Source organism: Stigmatopora argus, chromosome 15, assembly GCF_051989625.1.
Source record: "Stigmatopora argus isolate UIUO_Sarg chromosome 15, RoL_Sarg_1.0, whole genome shotgun sequence".
NCBI lineage: Eukaryota > Metazoa > Chordata > Actinopteri > Syngnathiformes > Syngnathidae > Stigmatopora > Stigmatopora argus.
Window position 1 is genome coordinate 876,892 of NC_135401.1, and position 27,872 is coordinate 904,763.

The following is a 27,872-nucleotide window of genomic DNA, read 5'->3' on the forward strand; positions in this document are numbered from 1 at the left end:
GATTGGCTTATTTTGACATGATTTTATTGACATTTTTCTTGTTCATATTTCTTTTCAGTAACTTATTTTTCTATTCTTTGGTCAGGTACGCTGTGTGATAATAAAATCTGGCCATCAGGTAGTAGCAATGGATCATTTGACTTGGAATAAGAAGAAACTGCATTGTTATTCCATACCTGCAGAGGGCGCCAAAGACTTGCACTCCAGCAATGAAGGTAAACCTCAAACTTTTTCTGATATCTTTTTTTCTAATGCATTTGCGGCCATTTTAACGATGCAGTCAATACGGTAATTTTTCCTGACCTAAAATCGTCCTCAAATGAACAAGTGACCCATAATCAACCGGAAGAGACCCTAAATTGTCCCATATAAAACAGGAAATGACCTAGAAAAGTCCTCAAATTAACAGAAAACGAGGCAACGCCAGCAGGAAATGACCCATAATCAACCGGAAGACACCCAGATTTCAGAAATTGGCAAATTAAATTCCCCCAAATCAAATGATGGACTGGCATTGACCAGTATAAACAGGAAATGAACAAACACTGGGAAGAAATGACCCAAAATCAACAGGAAGCAACCCTCCAATCCCCCCGAATCAACCCATTTGACCGACATCGACAGGAAGTGAGACGGGAAATGTCCCAAAACGTACAGGAAGCTGCCCGCCAATCCCCTAAATGGAACTCAATGGCGAGAACGACCAGTCGGGCGGGCGGCTAATCTCCCAAATGAAGGCGAGCGGCGACCTCCGCCACGACAGCGAGGTCGCGGCGGTCGCCAGGCGGGATTAGACTGGCCGCCTCCTCTGTTTTTGTTTGCTTTGGGATCAATCGAGCGGCGGGCGCCGTTAATCCGGCCGACGGATGCGCGCCGACGCCCGCCATCGGCGTCCGCCTTTCGGAATTGGCGCAAAACCACGAACCTCCAACAGGCCCCGCCCCCTGGCGCGCGTTTCCTCCTCGGTGACATTGAACGGCTCTTTATTTCCCCGAGCGGACCGAGGATAAATTGTCTATTATTTGCCCTTTTAAAAAGGCAGGCAGATAAGCCCCCCCCCCCCTCCGCTTCACCGTCATTGGCCCCCCCGGCCTGCGGGGGCGCCACTCTGCAGAAGGCCGCCCCAATTACCGGCCCCTAGTTTGCCGTAATGACTTTCCAATGACGCTCTTGATTGAAATGTAAGCGGCGGGGCCGCGGGGGTGTCGGGACGGGAAAAAAAACAATAACGGGGGGGGGAAAGTTGGAGCAGGTACGGCCGCCCCAAAACTTATTAAGCCGCGCGGCGCTGCCAGCTAGCATAAATTAGCATATTGAGGGTAAATATGCAGACTATTGACGATAATAAAGCGGGATTATTCAATCCAATGAATGTTAAATAGATGGAGGCGAGGCGGCTTATCTGCTCGGCGCCGGCCTTTCTTGCGACGCCTGGCCCGGACGCCGTTATTGGCGCCTTCCCGGGAGATGTTGCCCGCGATTGGGGTTCTTTTTTTGTTTTGTTTTAGCGCCGCCGGTCACGTGACGCGCGGTGGGCGTGAGCGCCGGGCCCGGGGCTAGCGTGGAGATAGCGTTTTCATTATGCGCGCGCGCCGATGCGCCGACAGATTGGCTTCCGGCGGGGCGGGGCGGCGTGGGGAGGGAAATAAGCGTCTTGTCTTGCGCCACCGACGTTCCCGCAAATCAAAAATATTCGCCTTTCGTCATTTAGGTGACACGCGTGGACATTAGCATTCCAATATTCGCCTTTGTTCAGGTAAGATTTGAGCGTTAAGAAAAAATGGGACTCTTCCCCAACCACTTTGTTTTGCCTGGAAAGCTAACATCCAGGCGACTTGCAAACAGACATACTTGAGTTTGTAAAATATTCCGCTCTTTGTTCAAATTGGGACCAAAAATTGACCTTTTGTCCCCTAACCACTTCGTACAGCTAAACTCCCTTCCCTAACCTGACCAGGCCACAAGGTCACGGTAATGATGCTCCCATTTTGTCGTGAAAAAAATATTCAGTTGTATTATTGTCAAATTTAGAAGACATAAAAGAATAATTCCCTTAACCACTTCACAAGTCCTTTCCGAGGCTAGTTTTAGGCTAAGCTTAACCTTGCTCAAGCCCGCATTTTAAAGTGACAAATGCGTCTGCCTTTGTTCATTCATTTTCTGAACCGGTTATCCTCACGAGGGTCGCTGGGGGTGCTGGAGCCTATCCCAGCTAACTACGAGCACCGGGCGGGGGACATCCTTCATCGGTGGCCAATGAATCGGGCAGGCCACAGGTAGACAAATACCAAATCATTCGTAGCTAGGTGCAGTTTAGCATCCAATTAGCCTAGCAGGCGTGTTTTTTGGGGTGTGTGACGAAACCGGTATACCCGGAGAAAACCCACGCAAGCCCAGGGAAAACAGTCCCAAACTCCACTCAGTGGAGACCCACCTAGGATCGAACCCTCGGCCCCAGAACTGTGAGCCCAAGGGCGCTAACCACTTTACCACTGGGCCATGTCTGCTTTTATTTCGGTTCAATTTCTACAAACTAAAAGGAGAATTTCCCTGCCCCAAACACTTTGTGCTCATTTTGACAAAATGGACGTCGTCGGGCCGCACCAAATTGCTTTTGACTAGCTTGTACTGGATTACGTCAAGTCAATTTAGCTTGAATGTTGAGTGAGATGAGTCCATTTGCCGTCTTTCATTAGAATGCAGATGAGATGCTAGCGTAAACAATAGCCGCGGCGCAATGTAGCCAAATGCTTGTGTTTGCCGATCGATGGCGGATGGACGCCGTCTACGTTCGGGGTCGGAGGTCGGAGGGCGCCCGTGGTCGTCGCTAATCCCCGCCGTTGACCGTGACTTCCAGCGCTACGTCTGGATTTGGAAAGATGCTAACAAACCCCGAAACGCCTCGGATAAATTTGCCTCATAAATATGCGTAGCGGCGACCCGTTGGCCGCCATGGACGGCGCTAGACGTCCGCTCCGCCAGATTAAGAAGGGCCAATGAATGAACAGTCATTCGATCGGATGTCTGGTAATGTCAATGGGCAGTTGCGAGCCACTTCCTGTTGATTTTGGGCCACTTCCTTTGCAGTTTGAGGCATTCCGGGCTCACTTCCTGGACATTTTGGATCGTTTCCTGCTTGTTCGTGTTTATTGGTGACATTTTGCTGTTGGTTTGGGGCAGTTAGGGGTCCCTTTGTTGACTTTGGGTCACTTCCTGTTGACTGTGGGTCACTTCCTGTTGACCATGGGTCACTTCCTGTTGACCGTGGGTCACTTCCTGTTGACTTTGTGTGATTTCCTGTCAATTTCCAGGCATTCTGGGATCCTTTCCTGGACATTTTAGACCATTTCCTGTTTGTTTCTGGGTCACTTCCAGTGGATTTCAGATCATCTTTTTTAGTGAGTTCCTTTTCGCCCACTTCCTGTTGACGTCGAGGCATTTGTGGGTCACTTCCTGTTGCTTCCATGGCACTTTCTGCTCATATAGGACTGCTACTTGAATGAAGTCATGAAGTATAACATGTATTTAATTTAATTTTTTGGGTCTTTTTTGGCGACCTCTCCCAGCCAAAACGGAATGGACGTCCATCTCCGTCAAAGGCGGCGGGTGAGTCCCATTTCCTTTTTCCCCCTCCACGATTGGTCTTCACGAGCTCCACCTCGAGCCACTGCGCCAACAATGAAGACAGCGGCCGAGGGAGACGGAGTTAATACGGCGTAACAAAGCGGAACGCGCGTACTCGGAGCCCCGCCCCTCGGGCGACCCGCGGCGTCCTTTGATGTCCCTCGGGGACGCCAGGGTGAGGGTGAGGGTGAGGGTGAGGGTGGGGGCCCCGTCGTCGCTAAGCCCTCTGTAATTGAGTGTTTGCCGTTGCCGGGGCAGAGATCATTTCCCACGAGGGTCTTCTCTCCCGCTGCTTGTGTAAAGTGGAGATTTGTCAAGACCCGGACCCCCGCAGCTCCGCAGCGGGCCGACCCTCGCCGTCCTCCCTCGTTGACCCCCACCGGTCCCCCCCCCCCCCCCCCCCAGTGGACCATTCAACTCGCCTGTACAATTGCTGCCTCACGCTTCAGACGTCTACAGGTGACGAACTCGTTTCGATTGACGGCAGAAGGCAGAAAAGTGCCTTCTTTGCCCCTCCCAACATGGCCGCCACACCAGAGCCAAGTTCCAAGAAATAAAGTCCTGAACAGCTATTTGCTGAAAGCCAAATCAAAACGTTGTGACAAAAACAAGCAAGAAATCACGTCAAAATCAACAGGAAGTGACCCAGAAATGGCAAAAAATCAACAGGAAGTGACCCAAAAATGGCTGAAAATCAACAGGAAGTGACCTGACAATGGCCTCAAATCAACAGGAAGTGACCCGACAATGGCCTTAAATCAACAGGAAGTGACCCGACAATGGCCCAAAATCAACAGGAAGTGACCTGGAAATGGCCCAAAGTCAACAAGACGTGACCTGAAAATGGTCCCAAATCAACAGGAAGTGACCCGGCAATGGCCCAAAATCAACAGGAAGTGACCTGGAAATCATCCAAAATCAACAGAACATGTGCAAACCAAGTAGGATTTCAACCAGAAATGACAATGAACAATTCCTTTTCCGGCGCACTCGCTAACACGCACGCACTGACATCTCCGGCCAACAGGTGGCGTCGGAGAAGCGGGGAGGGTGGCGCACAAGTGATTGACAGGTGTCCGGATGTCCCGGGGCCGCCGCCGTTTAGCGCTTGATTAAAAGGCCAAGTTGACAAAGCGCTCTTAAGTCTCAAAGGGCGCAGGAGCTCCTTTTCGCTCCTTCTCCTCGGACGCAGCTGCTCCCGTCGGCCCGCCGGCCGTCACGCCGACCCTCCCACCCGCGACACGTGAGACGCCGCCGCGGCAGGAAGCGCAAACAAGCAAGCGGCTCTTCCTTCAGCTGTCCTTCCATCTTGAGATTGTTCCATTTGGCTTAGCCAAATCTCCATTTTACAATTTGCAATGGCAAAACGTACCCCAAATGGACCCGGAAATGCCCCAAAATCAACAGGAAGTGACCCAAAAATGCCCCAAAATCAACAAAGTGACCCAGAAATGCCCCAAAATCAACAAAGTGACCTAGAAGCACCTCAAAATAAACAGGAAGTGACCCAGAAATGCCCTAAATTCAACAGGAAGTGAGTGACCCAAAATTGACAGTGAGCTTGAAGCGCCTCAAATTACACAGGAAGTGACCCAAGAATGCCCCACAATCCACAGGAAGTGACCCAGAAATGCCCCCAAATCAACAAAGTGACCTTGAACCACCTCAAATTACACAGGAAGTGACCCAGAAATGCCCCACAATCCACAGGAAGTGACCCACCATGAAGCCATCGACACAATAGACTCGTTTCAGCGCCAGTGACGGCGCGAGACGTCCGATCCGATTCCCTCGCAGGCCGCGTGTTCGCTAATTCCCATTTTCCTGCCGGCACCCGAACGCATCAGGTGATTATCGTCCTTTTGGCCGGCGCCGAGCTAAAATCAGCCCCGCCTCCTTCACGAGCCCAATTATTGCCAATTAAACGGACGCCACGAGCAGTTTTATCGCGGCGGCGATGTGCCGTTGTTGTTTTTTTAGGGGGAGGGGCATTTGGCGCTTTCCCACTGGCAAAAAAAACCAAGATTACGCACCTGTCGCCGACGCTGGCGCTTTATGAGCTCCGCCGGACGGATATTTGATCTCCAGGCCGCAGCCTAAATATTTACACGTCCAGCCCCGGGGGGGAAGGCAGGGCGGTGCTTAAGTTCAAAGGTCAACGCAGCTGCTCGCTCAATCAAAGACGTAGAAGTCTTCGCCCGCCATCGACGGGAATCGACGTCCCGTCCGTTTTCAGCGGGAGGCTGGCGGCCAAACTAATCGATCAAATCCCGTTGGATGGATCAATTAAATGTTTTTTGGTGTCATTATAATAAGATTGATTTTAGGGCATACCAAAAAACATATTTTTGTAGTTTGTGTTAGTTCGTGGATTTGGGGGAATTCTTTATGCTGTTTTTATTTATTTTGCCTTTTTTTTTGGTTTCCTCTTTCAGTGTTTTACGTTTATTTGGATTTTTTTTTTGCTGATTTTTGAGCTTTTTTGTGGGGAGTCTTCCCTTTTTGGGTTGCAGTTTTCATGTTTTTGTAGGGTTTATTTTCTGTTTTCACTCTATTTGTTGGGGTTGATTTTTTGGGGGGGCTCTTGTTCATATTTGTCCCATTTTTTATGTAAATTTGCGGCTTTTGGGGAATTCTTTATGCTGTTTTTCTTTATTAGCATTTTTTTCGTGTTCCTTTTTTAGTGTTTTACGTTTCTTTGCATTTTTTCATTATCTTTTGCTGATTTTGTAGCTTTTTTGTGGCGATTTTCCCCCCTTTTTGGTTGCAGTTTTCATGTTTTTGTAGTGTTTATTTTCAGTTTTCACTCTATTTGCTGTGTTTGAATTTTTTGGGGCTCTTGTTCATATTTGTCCAATTTTTTTCATGTAAATTTGTTGTGGAATTTTATTTTTTGGCATCGTGGGGCGCAGCTGTCCCAGGACGTCCCGAGGACGGACGGCAGCGTTTCATTACGAGCGTCGCGGCGAGAAAGTGAGCCCCGTTTATCTTTCTATCTTTCTAATTGGCCATTCAAAAGTGTAAGTAGGCCATTTGCACTCTGCGCCCAATCGCAGCTGCCACGTCGGTATCGCCCCGGCATTCGCCGTCCGTCCGTCCGTCCGTCCGTCCGTCCGTCCGTCCGCCGTCAGAATGGGGACGGGATCAAGTCGCTAATGAGGCGGATTAGTCCGTCCAAAAGGAGACGCTTTAACGCTCCCACTTGACTGACATGTGGCCTAAAAATAAAAATCACAGCAAATTTTGATTAACCTGTTTTTGTTTTTTCTCGCCCCACTTTTAGATTTGCTGCCTTCCCTTCAAATTAAAAAAATGGACGTCCATCCACGTCAATGGCAGCCAGTGAGTTACATCAGTGCCCTAAAAAAGATTAAGGTGAGGTTTCAATTTCCAAAAGGTTTTGGGTCACTTTAAGTTTATTTCCTGGTTTATTTAATTCAACTTCCTGTTGACTTTGGGTCACTTCCTGTTGATTTTTTTTAAACTTCCTGGGTGACTTGCATTTGACTTTGCCCACAAAAATGTTGATTTTGGTTTCTTTCCTTGTGCGTTCCAATAAAAGTCACTTCCTGTTGATTATTATTTTTTTTTTTTTTTTTTGTCATTTGCTATCTACATTTGGTCTTTTCTGGGCCACTTCCGGTTTATTTGTGGCACATGCTATTCATTTTGGATCATTTCTTGGGGAGTTCTGGATCACTTCCTGTTGTTTTTTTTACTTCCTGGGTGACTTCCATTTGACTTTGTAAATGTTGATTTTGGTTTATTTCTTAGTGAGTTCCAATAAAAGTCACTTCCTGTTGATTTGGGGTTATTTTTTGTCACTTGCTATCTCCATTTGGTCATTTCTGGGCGACTTCCGGTTTATTTACACTATTAATTTTGGATCATTTTTTGGGGAGTGTGAATCACTTCCTGTTGATTTGGGGACATTTCTAGTCACTTCCTGTTCCCTCAGACAATTGGACGTCTAGTATCATCGATGGTGCAGAAAGAATTCGCTTCCAAAGTCCCAAAAAGCCACAAAAGAAGGATAACAACAGCCAGAAATGTTGCAGCCCCTCCTCTCGTCGATCGAATGGCACTGACGCAAAATGGCCGACAAGCGCTAACTTGCCGACGGCGAGTTCGTGACATCTCGATCTATTTTTTTTCCATACACGCCGTCTAACGAAGTGCACGTGCGGCGGAACCCGGAAGTAGTGGGCGAGGAGAAGGCGTGACGTCGCCGCCCGCAGAGAGGCCGACAAGCGGAGCGAGAAGCGGCGGAAGAAGCGGGGAATTGTCGCCCACCGCTCAGCCGTCAAGCCGGACAACGGTCCATGTGAAGCTTTCGGGAGCCGAGGAGCGGTGGGGGTCGGGGTCGGGTTGGCTGGTGGACGCTACCAAGCGAACAGCCGCCCTAACCCCCGCCGGTTCGGACTCCGCATGGAGCAGCAGCAGCAGCAGCAGCCCGAGCCGCGGCGGCAACAGCAGCCATGGGTGCCCACCCACGTCCAGGTGACGGTGCTCCGAGGCCGGGCTCTCCGGGGCAAAGGCAAGCACGGCACCAGCGACGCGTACGCCGTCGTCCAACTGGCCAAGGACAAGTACTCCACCTGCGTGGCGGACAAAACCACCGACCCCGAGTGGCGTGAAGAGTGCTGCTTTGAGTTGCAGTCGGGCGTCCTGGAGGAGGCGGACGCAGGCCCCGGCCCCGGTCCCGGCCCCGGTCCCGGTCCCGGCCCCGGACCTGAGCTGCTCCTCACCGTCATGCACCGCGCACACATCGGCCTCGACGTCTTCCTGGGCCGGGCGCTCATCCAGCTCGGAAAGATCTTCCACGAAAGCCGCGGCGTGAAAAACCAGTAAGTGATGCTCGCCGGCTCTTTTTTCTCCCAGGGTCTGTGAACGCACCGCGACTTCCCTACATTTTAAAGCGGACGTACGCAGGTTAGCTAAAAAAGAAATCAAATATATAAATATATATGTATGAATGGGGGGAAATGAAGCACTAGTGCTGCATCGACACACCCAAACTCGTCTAGAAGCTTCTAGAACGAGAGCACGCTCGTTTGTTTATGCGAGATGTTGTTGAAGCGGGCTAGGATTACGCCGGATTCCCCCGGTCCTCCTTCCAAAAACGGATTATCCAAACAAACTATGCGAGTATATGGCCAAAGATCATGATTTGATGTAGTTTATTTGGCCGGAGAACATTCTTTTTAGGTAGTAGTTTTCAGGGAGAGGAATGTTTAAGGCTTTCAGGGGTACGGACGATGATAGACGTCCAATCGTGTGGCGTCCGATCAGCTGTTTACTCTGAATTTATGGTAATGACAGCCAAATCATTGCAAAAATACATGAAATTGGAAAAGCTGCAAAAAATTCGGGGAGAAAACAACCTGGTCTTTGCAAAAACAATAATAGCTTACACCAAAAATTAAAAGAAACTGAAAATAAATACAAAAACAAATACATGTAATTGGAAAAGCTGCAAAAAATCGGGGAGAAAACAACCTGGTCCTTGCGAAAACAATAATAGCCTACCCCAAAATTAAAAAAAAACTCAAAATAAATACAAAAACAAAATCCCCACAAAATAAAAAAAGTGCAAAATTACCCCAAAATTTCATATAACCACAAAAACACAAATCTGATGGATAAAAAACTACAATCAGCCATCTTAAAACTACAAAAACAGAAAAAAAATCGGGAAAAATCCCTTGAAAAACCGAGTCCAATTTCAATTGGTCGCCCGACGAGTTAGCATTTGTTGGTAAACAGGAAGTGCCAATCCCTTCCGTGTCCCTCCGCCAATTATGATAAGATATGAACATGCCAATTATCCTCTCTGAATTTGAGTTTATGACTAGACGAAATGTCTGCTGACAACCCCCCCCCCTTTCAAACTGATTGGACATCTAGCGCCGTTCACAACGGGCACTGGCTAAATAGCCGATGCTTTGACATTAATCAAATCATCTTTGAATGCAAAATAACTTTGTTATGACGTCGTTTTCATGCCTTTAATGGGATCTTTGCCCCTACCAACATGGCCGCCTCGAAGTCACGTTGGTCGGGAGGATGAAAGGCCTTTTCCTGCTTTGCCTGTCAACACAAATGAGTTTATCCTGAGTTATCAACGCTGGAAAATGAGTTAAAATAACAAGTTTGTGACTCGGTCCAGTCGCTGCCGTCCTCCCACTTGAAACTGATTGGACGGCGAGCGGCACTGGCTGCCGGTTAAAAGCTTCAGCTGGCGTCACTTGACGGCATTTTTGAAGGCTTCTTGGAAGGAAGGAGGAGGAAGTAAAAGTCCCAAATTGGCTGCCGTGCTTGGAATGTGAACTCCACCTGGCTTTCAGGGAGGGACGGCGTGCCGCGCTTCCATTGTTGGACGGGAAACTTGAGTCCACGCCTTGCTCAGAACCACAATAGTAGCCCCGAGAACTCCACGTACTAGCAAAGAACTCTTGTTGTTTTGCTTTTTGGGCCTCCACCGCTAAGCATTTGGACACCTAAAAAACACACACAAAAGTGTTGGTTAAGGTTGATTATATTTGATAGACTTTTAAATCAGATTTGCAACAACAACAAAACACATTTTTTGGGGGTTGTCGTTATTTTGGGGCCCAATAGCTTCTCGAACAGGAACAGGAAGTGGCCTAAAATGTAGAGGAAGTAACCTGTGAGTTCCCTGAAACCAATACGAGGTGATCCAAAATCAACAGGAAGTGCCCCAAAACCAATAGGAAGTAAAAACCATACACAATTGGCCTTAAATCTACAGATAATTATCCAAAATTCACAGTAGATGAGTCTGATTTCCCTAAAACTCCACATTGGTAAATTCCCCCCCAAAAAATGGACCCCAAATGACCAGGAAGTGACCTAAAAATGGACCAAAATTAACAAATAACTATCCAAAATTTACAGGAAATGACTCAGAATGTCCTCAAAACTACTAGCAGTGACCCAAACTCAACAGGAAGTGACCCATAACTAGTTCCAAATACGAAAAATGTTTATCAAATCAACCGGAAGTGTCCTCCAAAATACCAGAAAGTGAGCAATGGAAAAAAAAATGTATTCAATATTTGTATCCATTTTAATTTTTAAAACTAATTATTTGTCAACATAAATATAGAATAATATGTTATCACATACAGTCAGTTTTAGCAGAATTAATTAGAAACAAATTGGGTTTGAAGTTTAAAATTCTCAGGATTTTTGAGGCTAGGTGAGCATCAAAAATGTCTTCTTGGCGGTGAAGCACTTTTAAAGGGACGGCGTTCCAATTTGTGCGCCAGACTCCGCCTTAGAGCGCGCAATTGTTTTCTCACACGCACACACACTCCCTTCACTCTCAGTGTGTGTGTGTTTGCGCTCGGCGCCGAAATGGAGGTCAACGTTAGGACGGCGTAAATTCTCCTCTGGTATGTTGACGTGCTTTTCTCGCTAACGCCGAATGCTAATCGAATGTGTCGCGCCGTCACAAGAATGGACATACACGTCCAATCGCGTGGCGTCCGATCGTCCTTCTGAAAATGAGTTCATTCCGAGAAGACGTCCGTTCCATTTGAAGCAGGAGGACCGGCAGGGCGAACGTTTGACCGTTCTACTCCCAATGGGTCGGACGTCCGGCGCCGTCAATGGCGGGCGATGAGCTCATGCTAGCCGGATGCTATTTTGAAGTTAAATACTTAGGAAATACTTAGTGTTGAGCTTGCTGTGCTAACCTGTTTGTCAACTTTTGCTACCTTTGTGTGACACTGAATGTAGCATTTGTAGCGATTTGCTCATACCTCTACTTACAAAATTAATTGCTTCCATAACTTGTTTTGTAAGTAGAGCAGTACTTTACATGGAAATTCTCTAATTGGTTCCTCGGTCCTCCAAAAAATGACCAACTAAAACCTTTAAAAGTGATGAAAGTCACCCCTCACAAAAATGTAAAATCAACAGGTGACCCAATAAAATTTCAAAATCAACAGGAAGTGACCCAATAAAATTTCAAAATCAACAGGAAGTGAGCCCCCAAAAATTTCTAAATCAACAGGAAGTGACCCTCCAAAAATTTTAAATCAACAGGAATTGACCCCCCAAAAAATTCTAAATCAACAGGAAGTAACCCCTAAAAAATGTCAAAATCAACAGGAAGTGACCCCCCAAAAATTCTAAATCAACAGGAAGTAACCCCTCAAAAATGTCAAAATCAATAGGAAGTGACCCCCCCAAAAAATTCAAAATCAACAGGAAGTGACCCTCCAAAAATTTTAAATCAACAGGAAGTGACCCCCCAAAAATTCTAAATCAACAGGAAGTAACCCCTCAAAAATGTCAAAATCAATAGGAAGTGACCCCCCCAAAAAATTCAAAATCAACAGGAAGTGACCCTCCAAAAATTTTAAATCAACAGGAATTGACCCCCCCCAAAATTCAAAATCAACAGGAAGTGACCCCCCAAAAATGTCTAAATCAACAGTAAGTGACCCCCAAAAAATATAAAATCAACAGGAAGTGACCCTGAAAAAAAAAGTCAAAATCAACAGGAAGTGACCCCTGAAAAAAAAGTCAAAATCAACAGGAAGTGACCCAGAAAAAATATTGAAACCTTTCCCCACTTGCTCCAAACGACTTTGTTCTGACTGGACGCCACATTTTGACGTGTGTTCCCGTTTCCCCAGGTGGTACCGCCTCAACTCCAAGACGGGCAAGAAGGAGAAAGAGCGCGGCGACATTCAAGTCAGCGTCCAGTTCACCCGCAACAACCTGACGGCGAGCATGTACGACCTGGTCATGAAGGACAAAGGGGGCGCTTCCACCTTCAGCAAACTCAAAGAGCGCATGCGAGGCAAGCGGCGTTCGATCGAGGACGGCGCCGCCCCTTCCCCATCCCCTTCCCCGTCGCCCTCCTCGCCCCCGACGCCGCCGGCGCCCCCTCTGGCTCCCACCCGCCGCCGCCTGCCCAGCGACGGGGGCGGCGAGGAGGACTACGAGGACGACGAGGGCGGCGAGATCCGCCGCAGCAAGATGCGGACCTTCTTCCTGCGCGGCAAGCTGAGGAAGTCGTCGGACACGCGCTCCAGCACCTCGCTGGGCTCGGAGAGCAGCGAGTCGTCGTCGCGGGGGGGCAGCCTCAGCCCCACCGCCGGCATCAGCGTGGTGGTCTCCGACCTCTCCGATTCGCCCAGCAACAGCAGCGACCTGACCGCCGACAGCCCAGGTGACCGCCAGGCTTGACTCCGCCCTCCCTCTTTAACTTAACTTTAACCCGATTCTATTGATTAGACTCCGCCCAACTCGTAGTCCGTGGGCTAATTGCATGATACAGAAAGCTTTACTTTGAAGGGGAAACAGGAAATACTCATTCCTAATTCAAATGATCAAACAAAAGAGGGGAAATACATGCTGACGATTCCATTTTTTATCACATGAATACAAACAAATGCCTTAAAACGTTTTGGTATTGATCTCAACGGGTCCAAATTGTACCCCGACCGCCATTTTGACCCCCCTGTTTTGTCCCCCCGCCCCCTTTTTAGAGCGCACCGAAAACCCATCGCCCAAATTGTCTCCCTCGCGCCTCGACCCGAGCGACGAGACCAAGGAACTCACCGCAGCCCTGCCTCAGCAGCCACCACGCGAGCCACCGCCACCGCCGCCCCCCAGGGGCGGGGTCCCGGCGCCCTCGCCGACCCCGCAGAAGACTCTCCCGCACTCGGCGTCCTTGCAGAACCTCGGGCCGCGGACCTCCGCCGACCCCCTGCACGGCACGGTGGGCGACGGGCGCCGGTGGTCTTTCGACAAGGCCGGCGAGGAGGAGAGCGCCGCCATCGCCGCGGCCATGGAGAAAAACGGCCCCGTAGTCGAGGCTAAACCCAGGTGAGTCCCCGCCCCCGCGACGACGTACCACTTTCTGAGGGTCCCGTTGAACCCGTTGCTTGCCACTGACAAAAAAAGACGTCCAATTCTATCTAGTCGTACCCCTACTTACGAAGTGAATTGGTTCCAGAAGTTGAACATTTCGTAAGTAGAGCAGTACCTTATATGTAAATTCTCTCATTAGCCCCACGGGGTAACGAACCTATGGCTCGGGAGCCATATGTGGCTCTTCTGATGGGTGCATGTGGCTCTTTGCTAACCTGTGAGGTAAAATATGTTTTTAAACCGCTGGTGACAGAGGCGAGTCCCGAATGCACCAATAGGAGCGTCACGTCAGCACTGTGGCGCTGACAGTACCTCTAACTTTAATCATCTTTTTTTTAATTATATTTTTATTAGACTTTTTGCATGCATATTTTCATTGGTTAGCAACTGCGCAACAGTGCTGTCAAAATAATTTATTTAGTACTTTAAAAGTGGTAAAATGACCCCAAAAAAGTCACATCTCATTTTCACATTTTTACACTAAAATTCTGAGTATGGCTCTCAAAGAAATAAAATTTGAAAATAGAAATATTTTATGGCTCTCTGTGTCAAAAAGGTTCCCGGCCCCTGCTGTAAAACTACCAACTAAACCTTTTAAAATCACCCAAAAACACAACCAATCACAGCCACTCCCCCCCAGTTTAAATGATTTAGACGCCTATTGTTGTCAATGGCAGGCAATGAGTTAAATACGATGATTGTTTGGCGCGATTGGACGTCCAATCCCTTTGAAGTCGGAACAAGCCCACTTTAAGTAGACTAGTCATTATTTCAATGTCATTTGGATCTGGTGCTTCTGTCCTAAGATGGCCGACAAGTAAGGCTGTCAGCGTATGGTGGCTAGGCTTTAGTTGAGCAATGTCAAGTGTCCCTTTCCTTCCACAGCCTGGTGGCGCCTCCCGGAATTGAGCCCGCCCTTTCCCCGTTGCACCACTCTAACCCCTTTTGTCCCTCACCGCCTGGCAACCCTTTCTCCTCGCTCGATCCTTTCTCCGATTGGCCGGAGCCGTTCTGCGGTTCCTTCCCGCCCCCGCTACCCTTCCTTTCCGGCGCCCGCCCTCCCATCGAGGAACTATTCCCTGAGGCGGCTCGCCGGACCCCGGAAGAAATCTCCGACGCCGCGGGCGAGAAGACGCGTCTCGGCGAGAAGTCCTCCAACCCTTTTGCGCCCGGCAAGGAACCCGGCGAAGAATGGGACGCGTCCTTTGAGGAATTCGCGTCCCGTAGGCTCCAAGAACCCAAAGACCAAACATCTGGCGTCCGCCGAAGGGACGGTAGCGGTGATGAAGCTAGCGATTCCCCGAGTCTGAAAAGTTTCAGTTTCAGTTCTCTGGACCCGATCCCAGAGGATGACGGTCCCGAGTACCACGGCGACATCTTCGGCACGTCTGCGGAATCGTTCCCGGACCCGGAATGGCAACAAGTCGACCGTGCCGTCAACGTGGCTCCCGCCTACCCAGAATCCGTCGCTTCCTCGGGTATCGGTACTTCGGTCGAAGACGATTTCCTCTCCAGCAGGTCTTCGTATTCGGCGTCGGGCAAGTTCTCCACGTGTTCCCCGGACAAAACCGAGCCGCGAGGTTCCTCTCCGGGCTTGGAGACGTCGATGGAAACGGCGGCCAGTCTTAAGAGTTTTAGTTCTACGGACGAGTTCTCCACCGAAGACCAACAAAGTGAAGATACAGAATGGTGGGATTCGGATGGGTCGCAGGTCTTCACGCCCCCGCCGACTTCGTCGACCGGTCTCGAGACCATAGAACCGGACCTTCAGCAAGAGTCCAAATTCTTCCAGTGTTCCGATGCCGAGAATCAGGGTGGCCGTCCAGGTGAATCCGGTCCACAAGAATCTCTTGGCGTCCGCACCTCCTCCCCGAGCACTGAGCCTTCCTCAGGCGTGCAGGACCATCGCTGGGAGTCCCTCGCAGATCCGGACCAGAGTGGCGACCCCTCCCACATGGAAACCGGAGTTTCTTCAACGGATCCACAAGGTTCTCCCTGGTTCCACCCGGTTCCGGAAAATGTAACAGATACAAACGAAATGGGTTTGCCAGCGAGGGATGACCGAAGTTCTCAAGGTCTTCCTGAACCAGACTTGTTTCCAGAGCCCTTTGAAGGTAGTCAGCTGACCGTCCTCAACCACGCGGTGGAAGCTCCTCCCTCACAACTTCCAGGGAAAACCCCAAACACGGCAAGCTTTCGGGAAAACGTTGACGGAACCTTGCCGTTCAACCAAAACCAGGACCAGATCTCCCGGACTCTCGAGACATTGGCGTCAGAAAACCCTGACATCTTTGGAGAAACGGGAACCATTCTGAGATTGGTGAACCCAGAGCATCCTGTCACGGATCCAAACAACCACACTGACGGATCTGATGCCCTTAATCCAGGTTTCACGTCATCTGAAGTTCTCCCCGTGACTTCTCCAGACCGCTACGAGGAGTCCTTTAGGTGTGATCAGAAAAACCTTCCGCCAGAACTCCCCAAAATATCTCAGAGCACCAGGGACTTTCTCCAAAGCCTCGACAGCAAATTGCAGTACCACCAAAACTCCCATGAGAAGATACACTTGGAGGACTCTAGCTTTGGTGGGGAGCTAGGACACTATCTGGAACCGGCTTCAACGTTTGCGATTCCGCAAGGTTCTCCCGATGACCCCAAGCCACTTGTTTGGTCTTCTCTGGGGACGGCGGACCCCTGGCATGGCGCTCATCCCACGGATTTTGACCCAAACCCCGTCGGACTCGATCAGTTCTCCACTCTCGACCAAGTACTCGCCAAACGCCCTCCGCCAAGACTTCCCGAAACATCCCAGGGAGCTAGCGGCCTCGAGGGTACCTCACCGGACTATTTTGGTGAATCCAACTCCCAAGTGAGCACCCTCCCGGTGAACTGGACCTGCCTTGGGGAACTTGTAGACCCTTTGAATGGCGTCGGCGCTCCGGCAATTCCAGAAGGTTCTTCTCGCGACGTTAAAGCACCCGATTGGTCGTCCCTGCTAACCGAGGACGTGTCAGATCTTCGTCTCACGGATGACGAGAGTTCCGAAGTTCTCTCAGACTCCGATCCGAACCCCGTCGGACGTCAGGACTTTGCCGCTTTTGACCCGTACGCGGTTACCACGAGAGCTAGCGGCGCGGTCCAAAACCTAGATGGTCTCTCCCAAGAGTGTTGGGGTGCATCCCAGTCCCAAGTGAGCACCCTCCCCGCCAACTGGACCCTCCGTGGAGACGCCTCGCATCCCGTTAGCTTTCCGGCGTTTGACAGCCCTTTTTCCCAGGACCTCAAACCCCCCGATTGGCTGTCTCCGGCGAACGAGGACTTTTCAGATCTTCGGGAGTCAGCCTTGACCGCGTGGGACCACGGGAGTCCCGAAGTTCTCCCAGATTCCCATCCGAACCCCGCCGCAGACGATCCGAAGGACGAGTTTGCCAGGCGGCTTCCGCCACGACTTCCTAAAATCTTCCAGAGAACCATGAGCGTTCCCGTGGGCCTTCAGGCGGCCTTCCTCCCCGCCGAGGACTCCGCCCTCGGACCGAACTTCAACGGTTCTCGGGTTCGCCACCATTCAAAGCTGCAGCGCACCCAGTCTGCGAGCACCTTGACCTCGGACTTGGACAAGAGCCTTCTTCCCAGCTTCTGGAAGGAGTCCTGGGCCTTTCCGGCGAGTTCCTCACGTTCTGCTTCCCCTTCTCTTTCCACCGCCTCCGCCCCCCCGTTAAGCCGGCGAGGTAGCTGCTTCCCCTCTCCGCTTTCTACAGGCTCCGCCTTTTCCATTCCTTCTGGAGCACCCGCCCCAAATCTTCAGGAAGTGGGACGGCGGCACGACATCCAGCAGGAGCTCAGGTGAGGTTGCTCTCCCGGGTGGTGGAACCTTCTGATCTTCTTCTGGACTCTTCCCACCCACTTTCTTCCTTCCGTGGTCTTGGTCTTGGTGGTGGTGGTGCGACCTTCTCATTGTGGGGAGCTTTGTTGTAGCTGTAAAGTTGCGTGCAGTTTTTGTCCAAAATGTAGGTATCCACCAAAATTTGACAAGAACTTCCTCCAATGGACATTTTCAACATGTATTTTGTCGCACATTTTTGGTTGTAATTCACAAAACATTGAGGAGATCAACAGTTATTTTTTGCCCAAAATGTATGGTTCCAGGAAAATCTGCATTAATCAGCCAAAATCAACAGGAAGTAAATAAGGTCAGCCAAAATTGTCACCCAAAACGTGACTACAACCTAAAAACTACGTGAAGCACCCTGTAGATGTCTCAAAATCCATAGGAAGTAACCCAAAATCAACAGGAAGTAACCCAGAATTGGCCCCAAAAAAACAAGTGAGCTGAAAATGCCCCAAAACAAACAGGAAATAACCAGGAACTGGTCCAAAATCAACCAGAAGTGACCCAAAATCAACAGGAAGTGATGCAGAAATGGCCCCAACAAAACAAGTGACCTGGAAATACCCCCAAATCACCAAGAAATGCACCAAAATCAACCAGAAGTGACCCTGAACTGCTCCAAAATCAACAGGAAGTGACCCAAAATCAACAGGAAGTTATGCAGAATGGCCCAAAAAAACAAGTGTCCCGGAAATACCCCCTAAATCAACAGGCCATGACCCAGAACTGCTCCAAAATCAACCAGAAGTGACCCTGAACTGCTCCAAAATCAACAGGAAGCGACCCAAAAATGCCCCCAAATCCAAAGCCTCCCTCCCCCCATGAACCAATCAACAGGAAGTGACCCAGCGCAAACAAAGCATTCCCCCACGCCATTTTTTCCCAGGAAATGGTGTTTTCACTTGATTTATTTATTGCTGAAATCTTCCCGTTAACACAAATCCTGCGCCCGTTCGCTAATAAGGGGGAGGGGGACTGCCTGGGGCCAATTAGCAGTTATTATTTTGCCCTCTGATTCCTAACACGATTCCCTTCCACACCCCCCACACACACATAGTCAGGAACACACTCCCCCTTCGTATTCTTCTTCTTCTCCTCCCAGGATCTGTTCTCACCCTCTTTTGTTCCCCCGAAAAAAAGGTGTTGTTGTGTCACCGATAGCGTTTCCTTTCCCCCCCCTGGCCCCCCCTTTGCCCCCCCTTCGCCCCCCCTCAGGCAATCACACACTTCTTAACACAATTCCACTTGTTTTGCATAAAGGCTTGCAATTAAAAGCACGTTTGGCCTCATTTTCCTTTTAATTTCCGTCACTCCGATCCGAGAGACTCCGACCTTCTGCTTCTGCTCACCCACATTGTCGCACCCGTAACCATTTTGGGGGGGGAATAAAAAATAGACCCGTTTTTTGAAGAAAAAAAATGTAAATCTTGGCTCACCCGGCTCAAAATAGACCCGTTTAAAAAAAAAAAAAACATTTTTATATAAATCTTGGCTCGCTCGGCTGTTTGTTTTGCCGTTGACGGTGGCAGATGTCCAATCTATTTGAGTTGGGGGGGTCGGTTCGGTGGGCCAATCTATTGGAAGTGGGAGGGATGGCAGCAGATGAGAAAAGAAACAAACTTCATTTTTTTAAATATTGTTTTTTTTGTGGCCGGTTTTATTTTTTAGGATTTTCCGTTTTTGGAGTGTTATCTGCTTTTTTTCTCTTCTGTGGGTTTTTTGTGGTTTCTTCAAAATTTTAGGGCCGTTTTTCAAAATAAAATACGATTTGAAATCATCTATTATTTACTGGTGGGCACCAAACGTCCAATCCAAGCAGTGTTAAACTCCTGGAAATGACTTGATTGGACACCACGCCATCGCACGTCTATCGTTGTCGTCTTCTTGCGTGTAGATGGCGGCCATCTTGGGTAGGGCTGGCTATTTGTAATCTGTATCCATTTTGGTATTGGTGCAACACTTTCTAACCTTTTGAATTCCAAGTGACTGGAGGTCGTGTTGAAAATGTTTGACTTCCTGTGACATAACTTTTTCCTTTTTTTAAAATGTTTTTTTGTTTTTATTTTTTTTGTCTGTCAGCCCCCACCCCGTGCGGCCCCTGAGCAGCCTGGACAAGATCAAATCCAGCTTCCACTCCTGCAAGAGCGTCCACTCTGGAGAAAAGGTTCCCTTTCTTTCCGCTCGCCGGCCGCCGTCGACGTCCGAGCGGATTGGTCGCCTATCGAAATGCGGGCAATTTCCTGTCAATTTCAGGGCATTTCTGGGTGACTTCTTTTATATTGGGGGAGAAGGAGGCGGAGTTAATCCTTTATTTTAATTTTTATGAATTACAAAACAACAAATGTTATTTTGGGATAATAAACAGGCTAGATTACTTATGAAAATACTCCAAAAACAATAGAAAGTAGCTTAGAAATGCCCCAAAATCAACAGGAAGTGACTCAGAAATGACCCTTAAACACCAGGAAGTGACCAAAACTAACCGGAAGTCATCCAGAAAAACCCTCAAAACCACGGGAGGCGACGTAAAAATTCCATAAAAATGAAAAAGATGATTCAAATTTGTAAAGTGTCCAAAAAAATGTCCCAAAATCAGATGGAAGTCACCCAAAAAAACCTCTCCTAGAACTAGAACTGACCCAAAATAAACCGTAAGACACCCACAAATAACCCCGAATCAACGGAAGGCCACATAGAAATTCCAAAAAAATGAAAAAAAGATTGAAACTCAATATGAAAATGTACCAAAATGAATTGCAAGTGACCCAAACAAACCAAAGTCACCCAGAACGGAGCCAAAAGAACCAACAAGTCCCCCCAGAAATGGCTCCCAACGAACAGGAAGTGCCCAAAAACACTCGCCCAATCCACTCGGCCCGGTTTAAAACCTCCCCCGTTTTAGCGCGCTAACATTTTATTATTATTATTTTCTCCAGATCTTGACGGAGGGGGCCGGCTCTTACTACCACCTGAGCCACAGCGAGCTGGTGGGCCTGGTGGTCCGGCGCGAGGCCGAACTGGAACGGCAAAAAAGCCAGTTCGAGCGCCAGCGCGCCCTGCTGGCCAAGCGCGAGGTGGAGCTGCGCAGGCTGAAGCCGCAGGTTCGAGACCTGGAGGACTACATCGACACGCTTCTGGTGCGCATCATGGAGCAGAAGCCCACCCTCCTGCAGGTGCGATCTCGCCTCAAATGACGGACCGCCGTCCTCCTCCTTCCGTCTTCCGTTCTTTCGCCACTCCTCAAACTTCCGGTTTTCCGAGAAAAATAACGTCCGAGCGCTTCACGCCTCAATTTACCGCAACGACAAATCCGGGGAGTCTTGGATTTACCGCCGACCCACTTGGTTCCTTTCCGCCCAAATTTAGCGTTTCAAGTCCAAATGGACGTCAAAATACATCCAAATTTGTCAAAAATGAGATGCGGGTTTAGTATTATGGCTGAGATTTGGATGGGGAGTTTTAAGGTTTTATTTTTGCAGCGCGTTGGACTAGTGGTTGGAACCTCGGCCTCGCACTTCTAGGGTCGAGGGTTCGATATCAAGTGAGTCCTCACCGTGTGGAGTTTGCACGTTCTCCACGTGGGTGTTCTCTGGGTACTCCGCGCTCCTCCCACATCCCAAAAACATGCATGCTAGGCTAGCTAGCTGTCCCTAGCTACGATTGGTTGTCCTTTGACTGCTCGTGCCCTGTGATTGGCTGGCCACCGATGGTGCCCATCGTTAGCTGGGATAGGCTCCAGCACCCCAGCCAGTCACAGAAATTTAAAATTTGCAACACAACGGAACCAGAGCTGCCAATTCCAGTCCGGTGGTGCGTTCAGGGACGGCCTCGAAAACACAGCATTAAAAGCACTCGATTCATAATTTAAAAAAAAAAAAATTACGTTACGTGAGCCACGTGTTTTTTTGACCTTAACTGTCACCGACGTAAAGTCCGCGTGACCCCCAAAATATTGTTTTCGCTATTTTTTTCACAACCCTGTGTAGGGTGCAGTAACGGAAAAACACGCTAGCGCTAGCTTAGCACAAACACGGCTTAAAGTCGGATGGTGGTAACCCCAGGACTCCCCGTAGACATAAAACTTTGGCGTTATGCATCATTACTGTATTTCTCGCATTCTTTTGCACAATTTGTATATGAGAAATGTCACCGTTCTAAAAAAAACAAAGAGGAAAATATCTGAAAATGGCCGAATGGGTTGGAAAATAAAAGATTTCCGTGCTGGTTGGCTAAAGTTTTGCAAGATATTTCATGTTTAAGTTCGAATTTTGGATATTATTGAGCCGCAATTGCAGTGGAAAACACACGTGGGGGTCAAAACACTACCGCTTTTGTCCACTGGCGTCGCCAGAATCACCAAAAACTGAAAGTTCCGTGTTGCTTTTAGCATAACATGCACCTCAAAAACTATAGCCAATGAACACAATTTCCTTATTTTAATGCCTGAAATTTCGTCAAGTGATATTTTGCCAGACGGTAAACAACAACAAAAAGTCGGTCGTTAACGACGATGTTAACGAACAAACTCATTAGCGAGTCACGAAACAACGAGGAAATGATTAGCACGGAGCATAATTCGCTTCCTGAGCGCCACAATGCATGCTGGGAGGCACGAGATTGTGCTTATTTTTATGTTGAGGGTAATTTGTGAAGGCGTGATGCGTTCAGGTTGCCTTGGAAATCGGCCACTTACATATAGAAATACCCAATATCATTTTAATTTAATAGCAAATCAATCTGAGTTTTAAAAATATGGTTCATAAAGCATTGGAGGAATACATAAAGATGTCAAAAATGCTAATTGGATAGAATTATAGATCAAAATGTTTGGGTCACTTCCTGTTGATTTTTGGGTATTTCTGGGCGATGACGTTATTTTTGTGCATTTATCGTTAATGACGCGACTCGAGATACGAGTTTCATTTTTTTTCCTGCCGAATGGATGGAATGGTCGCTGCCAAACGGATCGGTCGCCGTTGTTCATTTTTTGGAAAAAGTGTTCGTCATTTTTTTTGTCAACAAAGTGACAAACGGGCGGACGGGTATTGGCCCCCGGGGGCCTCGGGTTTAAGAAACGCCCATTTAGCTCACCTGTCGCACGTCAATTAGCATAAGACGCCACGATTGGACGCACAATGCACTTGCTATTGTTACCGTGCGAATGGAAAGTTTTCACAGTGTTTAACTTTTAGTTTTTGTTTTTACGAGCTTTCAAATTTAGTCATTTAACTCATAGCTGGCAATTGAAAGCAGTTTTATTTTGACGGGGTTTAAATCCAGGTCACTTCCTGTAAATGTTGTTCATATTGAGGCATTTCCGGGTCACTTTTTGTGAGTTTTCTGTTTATTTATGGCTGAAAATGCATTTTGGGCGGGGCCAAAAGGAGTAGGTCTTGGTGTAAGTTTCACATTTCCTGTATTTTTTTTATTTTGTTAAAAAAAAATTTGTGACACTTCTAATTTGAAGTGTGACGTCCTGTTTATTTTCGTCACTTCTTGTTGATTTTATGATTATTGCTGCATGACCTCCTGTTTATTTTGGTCACTTCCTGTTTGTTTTGATCATTTCTGGTTGACCTCCTATTTATTTTGGTCACTTCCTGTTGGTATAGGATTTTTTTTTTAGCTGTTTATTTTGGTCAATTTCTGTTGATTTTCAGATCATACCTGAGTGACTTCCTGTCGAGGTTAAGATCATTCGTAGTAGATTTCCGGTTTATTTTGGTCACTTCCTGTTGATTTTCGGATCATTCCTGGTTGACATTGGGTTTAGTTTGGTCACTTCCTGTTCTTTTTGGAACATTCCTGGTTGACCTCCTGTTTGTTTTGTTCACTTCCTGTTGATGTTGGATTATTTAACTTGACTTTGTGTTTATTTTAGTCACTTCCTGTTCTTTTTGGATCATTTCTGGTTGAATTCGTGGTTATTTTGGTCACTTCCTGTTCATTTTGGAACATTTCTGATTGACCTCCTGTTTGTTTGGGTCACTTCCTGTTGATGTTGGATTATTTAGCTTGACCTCATGTTTATTTTAGTCACTTCCTGTTCTTTTTTGGTCATTTTTGGTTGAATTCGTGTTTATTTTGGTCACTTCCTGTTGATTTTCTAATCATTCCTGGTTGACTTTGGCTTTATTTTGGTCACTTCCTGTTCTTTTTGGAACATTTCTGGTTGACCTCCTGTTTGTTTGTCACTTCCTGTTCTTTTTCGGTCATTTTTGGTTGAATTCGTGTTTATTTTGGTCACTTCCTGTTGAATTTTCAGATTATTCCTGGTTGAATTCCGTTTTATTTTTAGTAAATTGTTATAACTTTGCAGCGGGGAAAAGAAAAACGTTAGTTAGCCCGACATGTGAAGCACTGTGACGACTTTCCAGGCGCGTCGGCTACCGTGTCTTCCCATCGGCGAGGCTTTTATTGCGCCGAGCGCATTTGGCGGTCCTGCAACGTGGACGCCATTGTCTTTCACACAATTTTGTATATTTAATAAACAAGTGTTTCTTGGTCACCTGACGTCGGCCTCCGAGTCTTGCTTTGTGGCGTCCTTTGGCGTTTTCCATTCATTTTTTTGCATTTCACCCCTTCCATGGCGGCCAATGAGTTCACGAGGAAGCTAAACAGGAAGTTACCCCGGAAATGCCCAAAAATGAGCGGGAAGCGACAAACGAACCAAAAGCAAGCCTCCCAATCGACAGGAAGTGATCCCAAATTGACCGGAAGTACCCTAGAATAGGCAGGAAGTGATGCAAAATGAACTCATTGCCTGCCATTGACAATCATAGATGTCCAATTCACTCGACGGCCATTTTTTATTTTTTATTTTACCCAATGGAAAATAAGTTTTCCATCCAGGAAATAAATGAGTTCCTATTTTAAGTCCATATTTCGCGTATGGCCAGAATAATGTGTCATAGCCGTGTTTTTAATTAAATATTAAATATGCATGGACTTCTTCCAACCATATGTTGTTTTTTTGGTGCTAAACAAGCTGAATATGTTATTACAAGTATTAATTGGACTGTCTTGCTAATCAGAGCCGTTAATTGCTCCCCACATATACATTTTGTGTTTTTTTTAAATTCCAATGGCAAGAGAATTTTTATTATCATTAATAACCAACAGGAAGTGACCAATGAACTGCCGACAATCAAACGGAAATCATCTAAAATGTACAGGAAGTGACCCGTGAGTGTCTCAAAAAAGCAGGAAGTAACCCGGAAATGCCTCAAAAACAGGAAGTGACCCAGGAAACTCAAGAAGTAACCCAGAAATTCCTCAAAACCAACAGGAAGTGACCCAGAAATACCCCCAAACTAACAAGAAGTAACCCAGAAATTCCTCAAAACCAACAGGAAGTGACCCAAAAGTGTCCCAGGTAACTCAGGAAGTAACCTGGAAATTCCCCCAAATCAACAGGAAGTAGCCCAGAAATTCCCCAAAATCAACAGGAAGTAGCCCAGAAATTCCCTCAAATCAACAGGAAGTAGCCCAGAAATCCCCCAAAACTAACAGGAAGTGACCCAAAGGTGTCCCAGTAAACTCAGGAAGTAACCCAGAAATTCCCCCAAATCAACAGGAAGTAGCCCAGAAATTCCCCCAAAACCAACAGGAAGTAGCCCATAAATTCCCCAAAACCAACAGGAAGTGACCCAGGCCTCCAATCAAAAGGAAATCATCCAAAATGTACATAAAGTGACAAGAGGAAATACCAAAAAGCAAATTCCCCAGAATAGCATTTCGTGGCTAGCTGGCTAGCGAGCGAGCATCTGAAGCACAGACGCCATATGTCGCCACGGCGCAGCTTTTTTCTTCCTCCAAATTAGCAGTTGCGGCAATTAAAGGCAAGTCGGGCGGCGCCTGGAATCCATGCCTGACGCGGCGTTATTAATAATTCTCGCAATGATTTGAAAGATGGCGCCGTCATTACAGAATTTAATTGCGACGGGTGCGAACTGATTCCGATCCCGCCTGACGGCGAGCGACAGGAAACAGTTTGGCGGAGGCATTAATGAGCGGGCGCCACCTGCCGCGCGCTAACATCTGGCTGCGGCTAATACCGAGACGCGACGTGTTGACTGACAGCTGGAGTCGTTCCATGATACTTTGTTAATAAGGACATTCATTTGATTGGATGACCACTGACTATTCGGGACAAAATTTGGATAATAGCTCACCCGCAAATGCCGCAAAATCAACAGGAAGTGACCCAACATACTCCAGAGGTCTCCTAGAAAAGGGCCTAAATTCAAAGGAAGTCCCTGAAATGAACAGTAGGTCGCCTGGAAATGACCCCAAAATCAACAGGAAGTGACCCAAATACACCAGAGGTCTCCTAGCAAAGGGCCTAAATTAAAAGGAAGTTCTCAAAATAAACTAGAGGTCGCCCGGAAGTGACCCAAATACACAGTGAAGTCACCCGGAAATGCCGCAAAATCAACAGGAAGTGACCCAAATACTCAAGAGGTCTCCTAGAAAAAAGCCTAAATTAAAAGGAAGTCCCCGAAATAAACTGTAGCTCACCCGGAAATGACCCAAAAGTCAACCGGAAGTGACCCAAAAGTCAACAGGAAGTGACTCAATTACACAGTGAAGTCACCCAGAAATGACACAAAATCAACAGGAAGTGAGCAAAACATCCATCATCCAGAAATTGCTTAAAATCCATCGGGAGTGTTGACCAAATGGTTAGTGCGTTGGACTCACAGTTCTGCGATCGAGGGTTCGATCCCAGGTGGGAGTTTTCATGTTTTCCCCGGGCTTGTGTGGGTTTTTTTCTGGGTACTCTGCTTTCTCCCACATCCCCAAAACATGGTAGTAACTAGCTAGGCTAATTGTAAACTAAACTGTCCCTGGGTATGTGTGTGATTGGTTGTTTGTATCCTTTGCCACGTGATTGGCTGGCCAACCATTCGGGGTGTCCCCTGCCTGGTGCCTGTAGTTAGCTGGGATAGGCTCCAGCACCCCTTGTAACCCTTGTGAGGACAAGCAGTTCAGAAATGGGATTTTAAAACCGCAAGTACGATGTAACCCGCGACAACGAGGGCTTAAAACGCTAAGCTAACGTCCTTTTTTTGTGCGGCGGCGGCCATTTCGGGGCCACTAGCGAGTCATAGCACGACGACGAGGTGACAGAAGCGGCGCGCCCCGCCGGGCCGGGGTCTCGCCTCGACTTGTTCTTAATGACGAGCGAGAAAAGATGAGGGGCGGCGTCGTTGGGGGGGCCGGCGGGGCGAGGGGGGGTGCTCGTTCTCAACCCCATGTCGAGCTAATTAGTGCAAATTGGACGGCGGGCGCTCGTCACCTTTTGGGGAAACTCATTTGTCACCTCGCTAGCGAGCGAGCCGACGCGCCCGGCCCCCCCAAAAAAAGCACTTTGCCGATTGGCGTTTGAATGGCGGGACGGCCAATAATATTTGGTGCGAGACGTTAGCGAGCGGAAGGGGCGTCCAAATCTTATTTTGTCTGGAAGGGTCGGTATTGTGAAAAATAGGCTGCCAAAATGAATCAAATCTGGCTCCTTTCAAAAACATTACATTGAAATAAAAAATGGAATCAAACTGTAAATGTAATTTCTAGGCGTCCTGCCGTGAAGCAATGGCGGCGTTGGCGTCGGCGCTCGGCGGGGGCCATTTCGGCTCGTCTGAAAGCTGAAAAAGGAAAAGGTCACGCTCGTCTGCGCGCTGATTAGCAGCGCTTGGCGACCCGGACTTGCCACAAAAACTGGGAAATGTGGGGGTGTTTTGCGCTCGCCTAGCTCACTTCCTGCAACAAAAAAAATGCTCTAGAAGTGACCCTGGAACGCTACAAAACTAAAAGCTAGTGACCCAAAAATGCACTAAAATCAAGAAATAGAGCAAAATGTCCCTAGAATTCTCCAAAACTTAAATATAGTGGCCCCGAAATGCCCTAAAATGAACCAGAAACAGCCCAACTGGTTCCCACTGGAACCAAGAGCTAGTTCCCCCAAAATGCCCTAAAATCTACAAAATAATAGCCCAAGATGCACTAGAAGCAAGAGCTAGTGAGCTTAAAATGCCCTAAAATCAAGAAATAGACCAAAATGCACTGCAAGTGACCCCGGAACGCTCCAAAACGAAAAGCTAGTGACCCCCAAATGCCCTAAAATCAACAAAAAATAGCCCAAATGGCAATGGAAGCTCAAGCTAATGCGCTAAAATGAACCAGAAATAGCCCAAAATCCATTGGAACCAAAAGCTAGTACTGCCAGAATGCCCTCAAATCAACCAAAATCCACTGTAAGCAAGAACTAGTACCCCCCAAATGCCCTGAATCAACAAAATGATAGCCCAAAATGCACTAGAAGCAACCGCTAGTGACCCAAAATGCCCTTAAATCAATAAATAGTCCAAAATGCCCTGCAAGTGACCCCAGAACGCTCCAAAACAAAATGCCAGTGACCCAAAAGTGCACTCAAATAAAAAAGAAA

The 27,872-nt window shown here is 47.9% G+C and overlaps 1 protein-coding gene across 7 annotated transcripts in view; it reads left to right on the plus strand.

Annotated features, from left to right (window-relative positions):
• The first annotated feature begins 7,787 nt into the window (after positions 1-7,787).
• rab11fip5a (RAB11 family interacting protein 5a (class I)) overlaps positions 7,788-27,872 on the plus strand; it is a 72,899-nt gene continuing 52,814 nt past the window's right edge. For 3 of the 7 annotated variants that reach the window (XR_013305083.1, XR_013305081.1, XR_013305082.1), the window contains exons 1-6: positions 7,789-8,471; positions 12,294-12,832; positions 13,152-13,491; positions 14,422-17,379; positions 19,505-19,589; positions 20,362-20,598. Coding sequence is in view for 4 of the 7 variants with exons in the window: in XM_077620334.1 (XP_077476460.1) it covers positions 8,053-8,471; positions 12,294-12,832; positions 13,152-13,491; positions 14,422-17,379; positions 19,505-19,589; positions 20,362-20,598; positions 24,548-24,607 (4,638 nt within the window). In the remaining 3 variants the exon portion in view is untranslated. Of the gene's footprint in view, positions 8,472-10,979; positions 11,043-12,293; positions 12,833-13,151; positions 13,492-14,421; positions 17,380-19,504; positions 19,590-20,361; positions 23,939-24,547; positions 27,752-27,872 lie in introns of those variants that run through there. The other 4 variants (XM_077620334.1, XM_077620333.1, XM_077620335.1 and 1 more) reach the window with 4 other exon arrangements.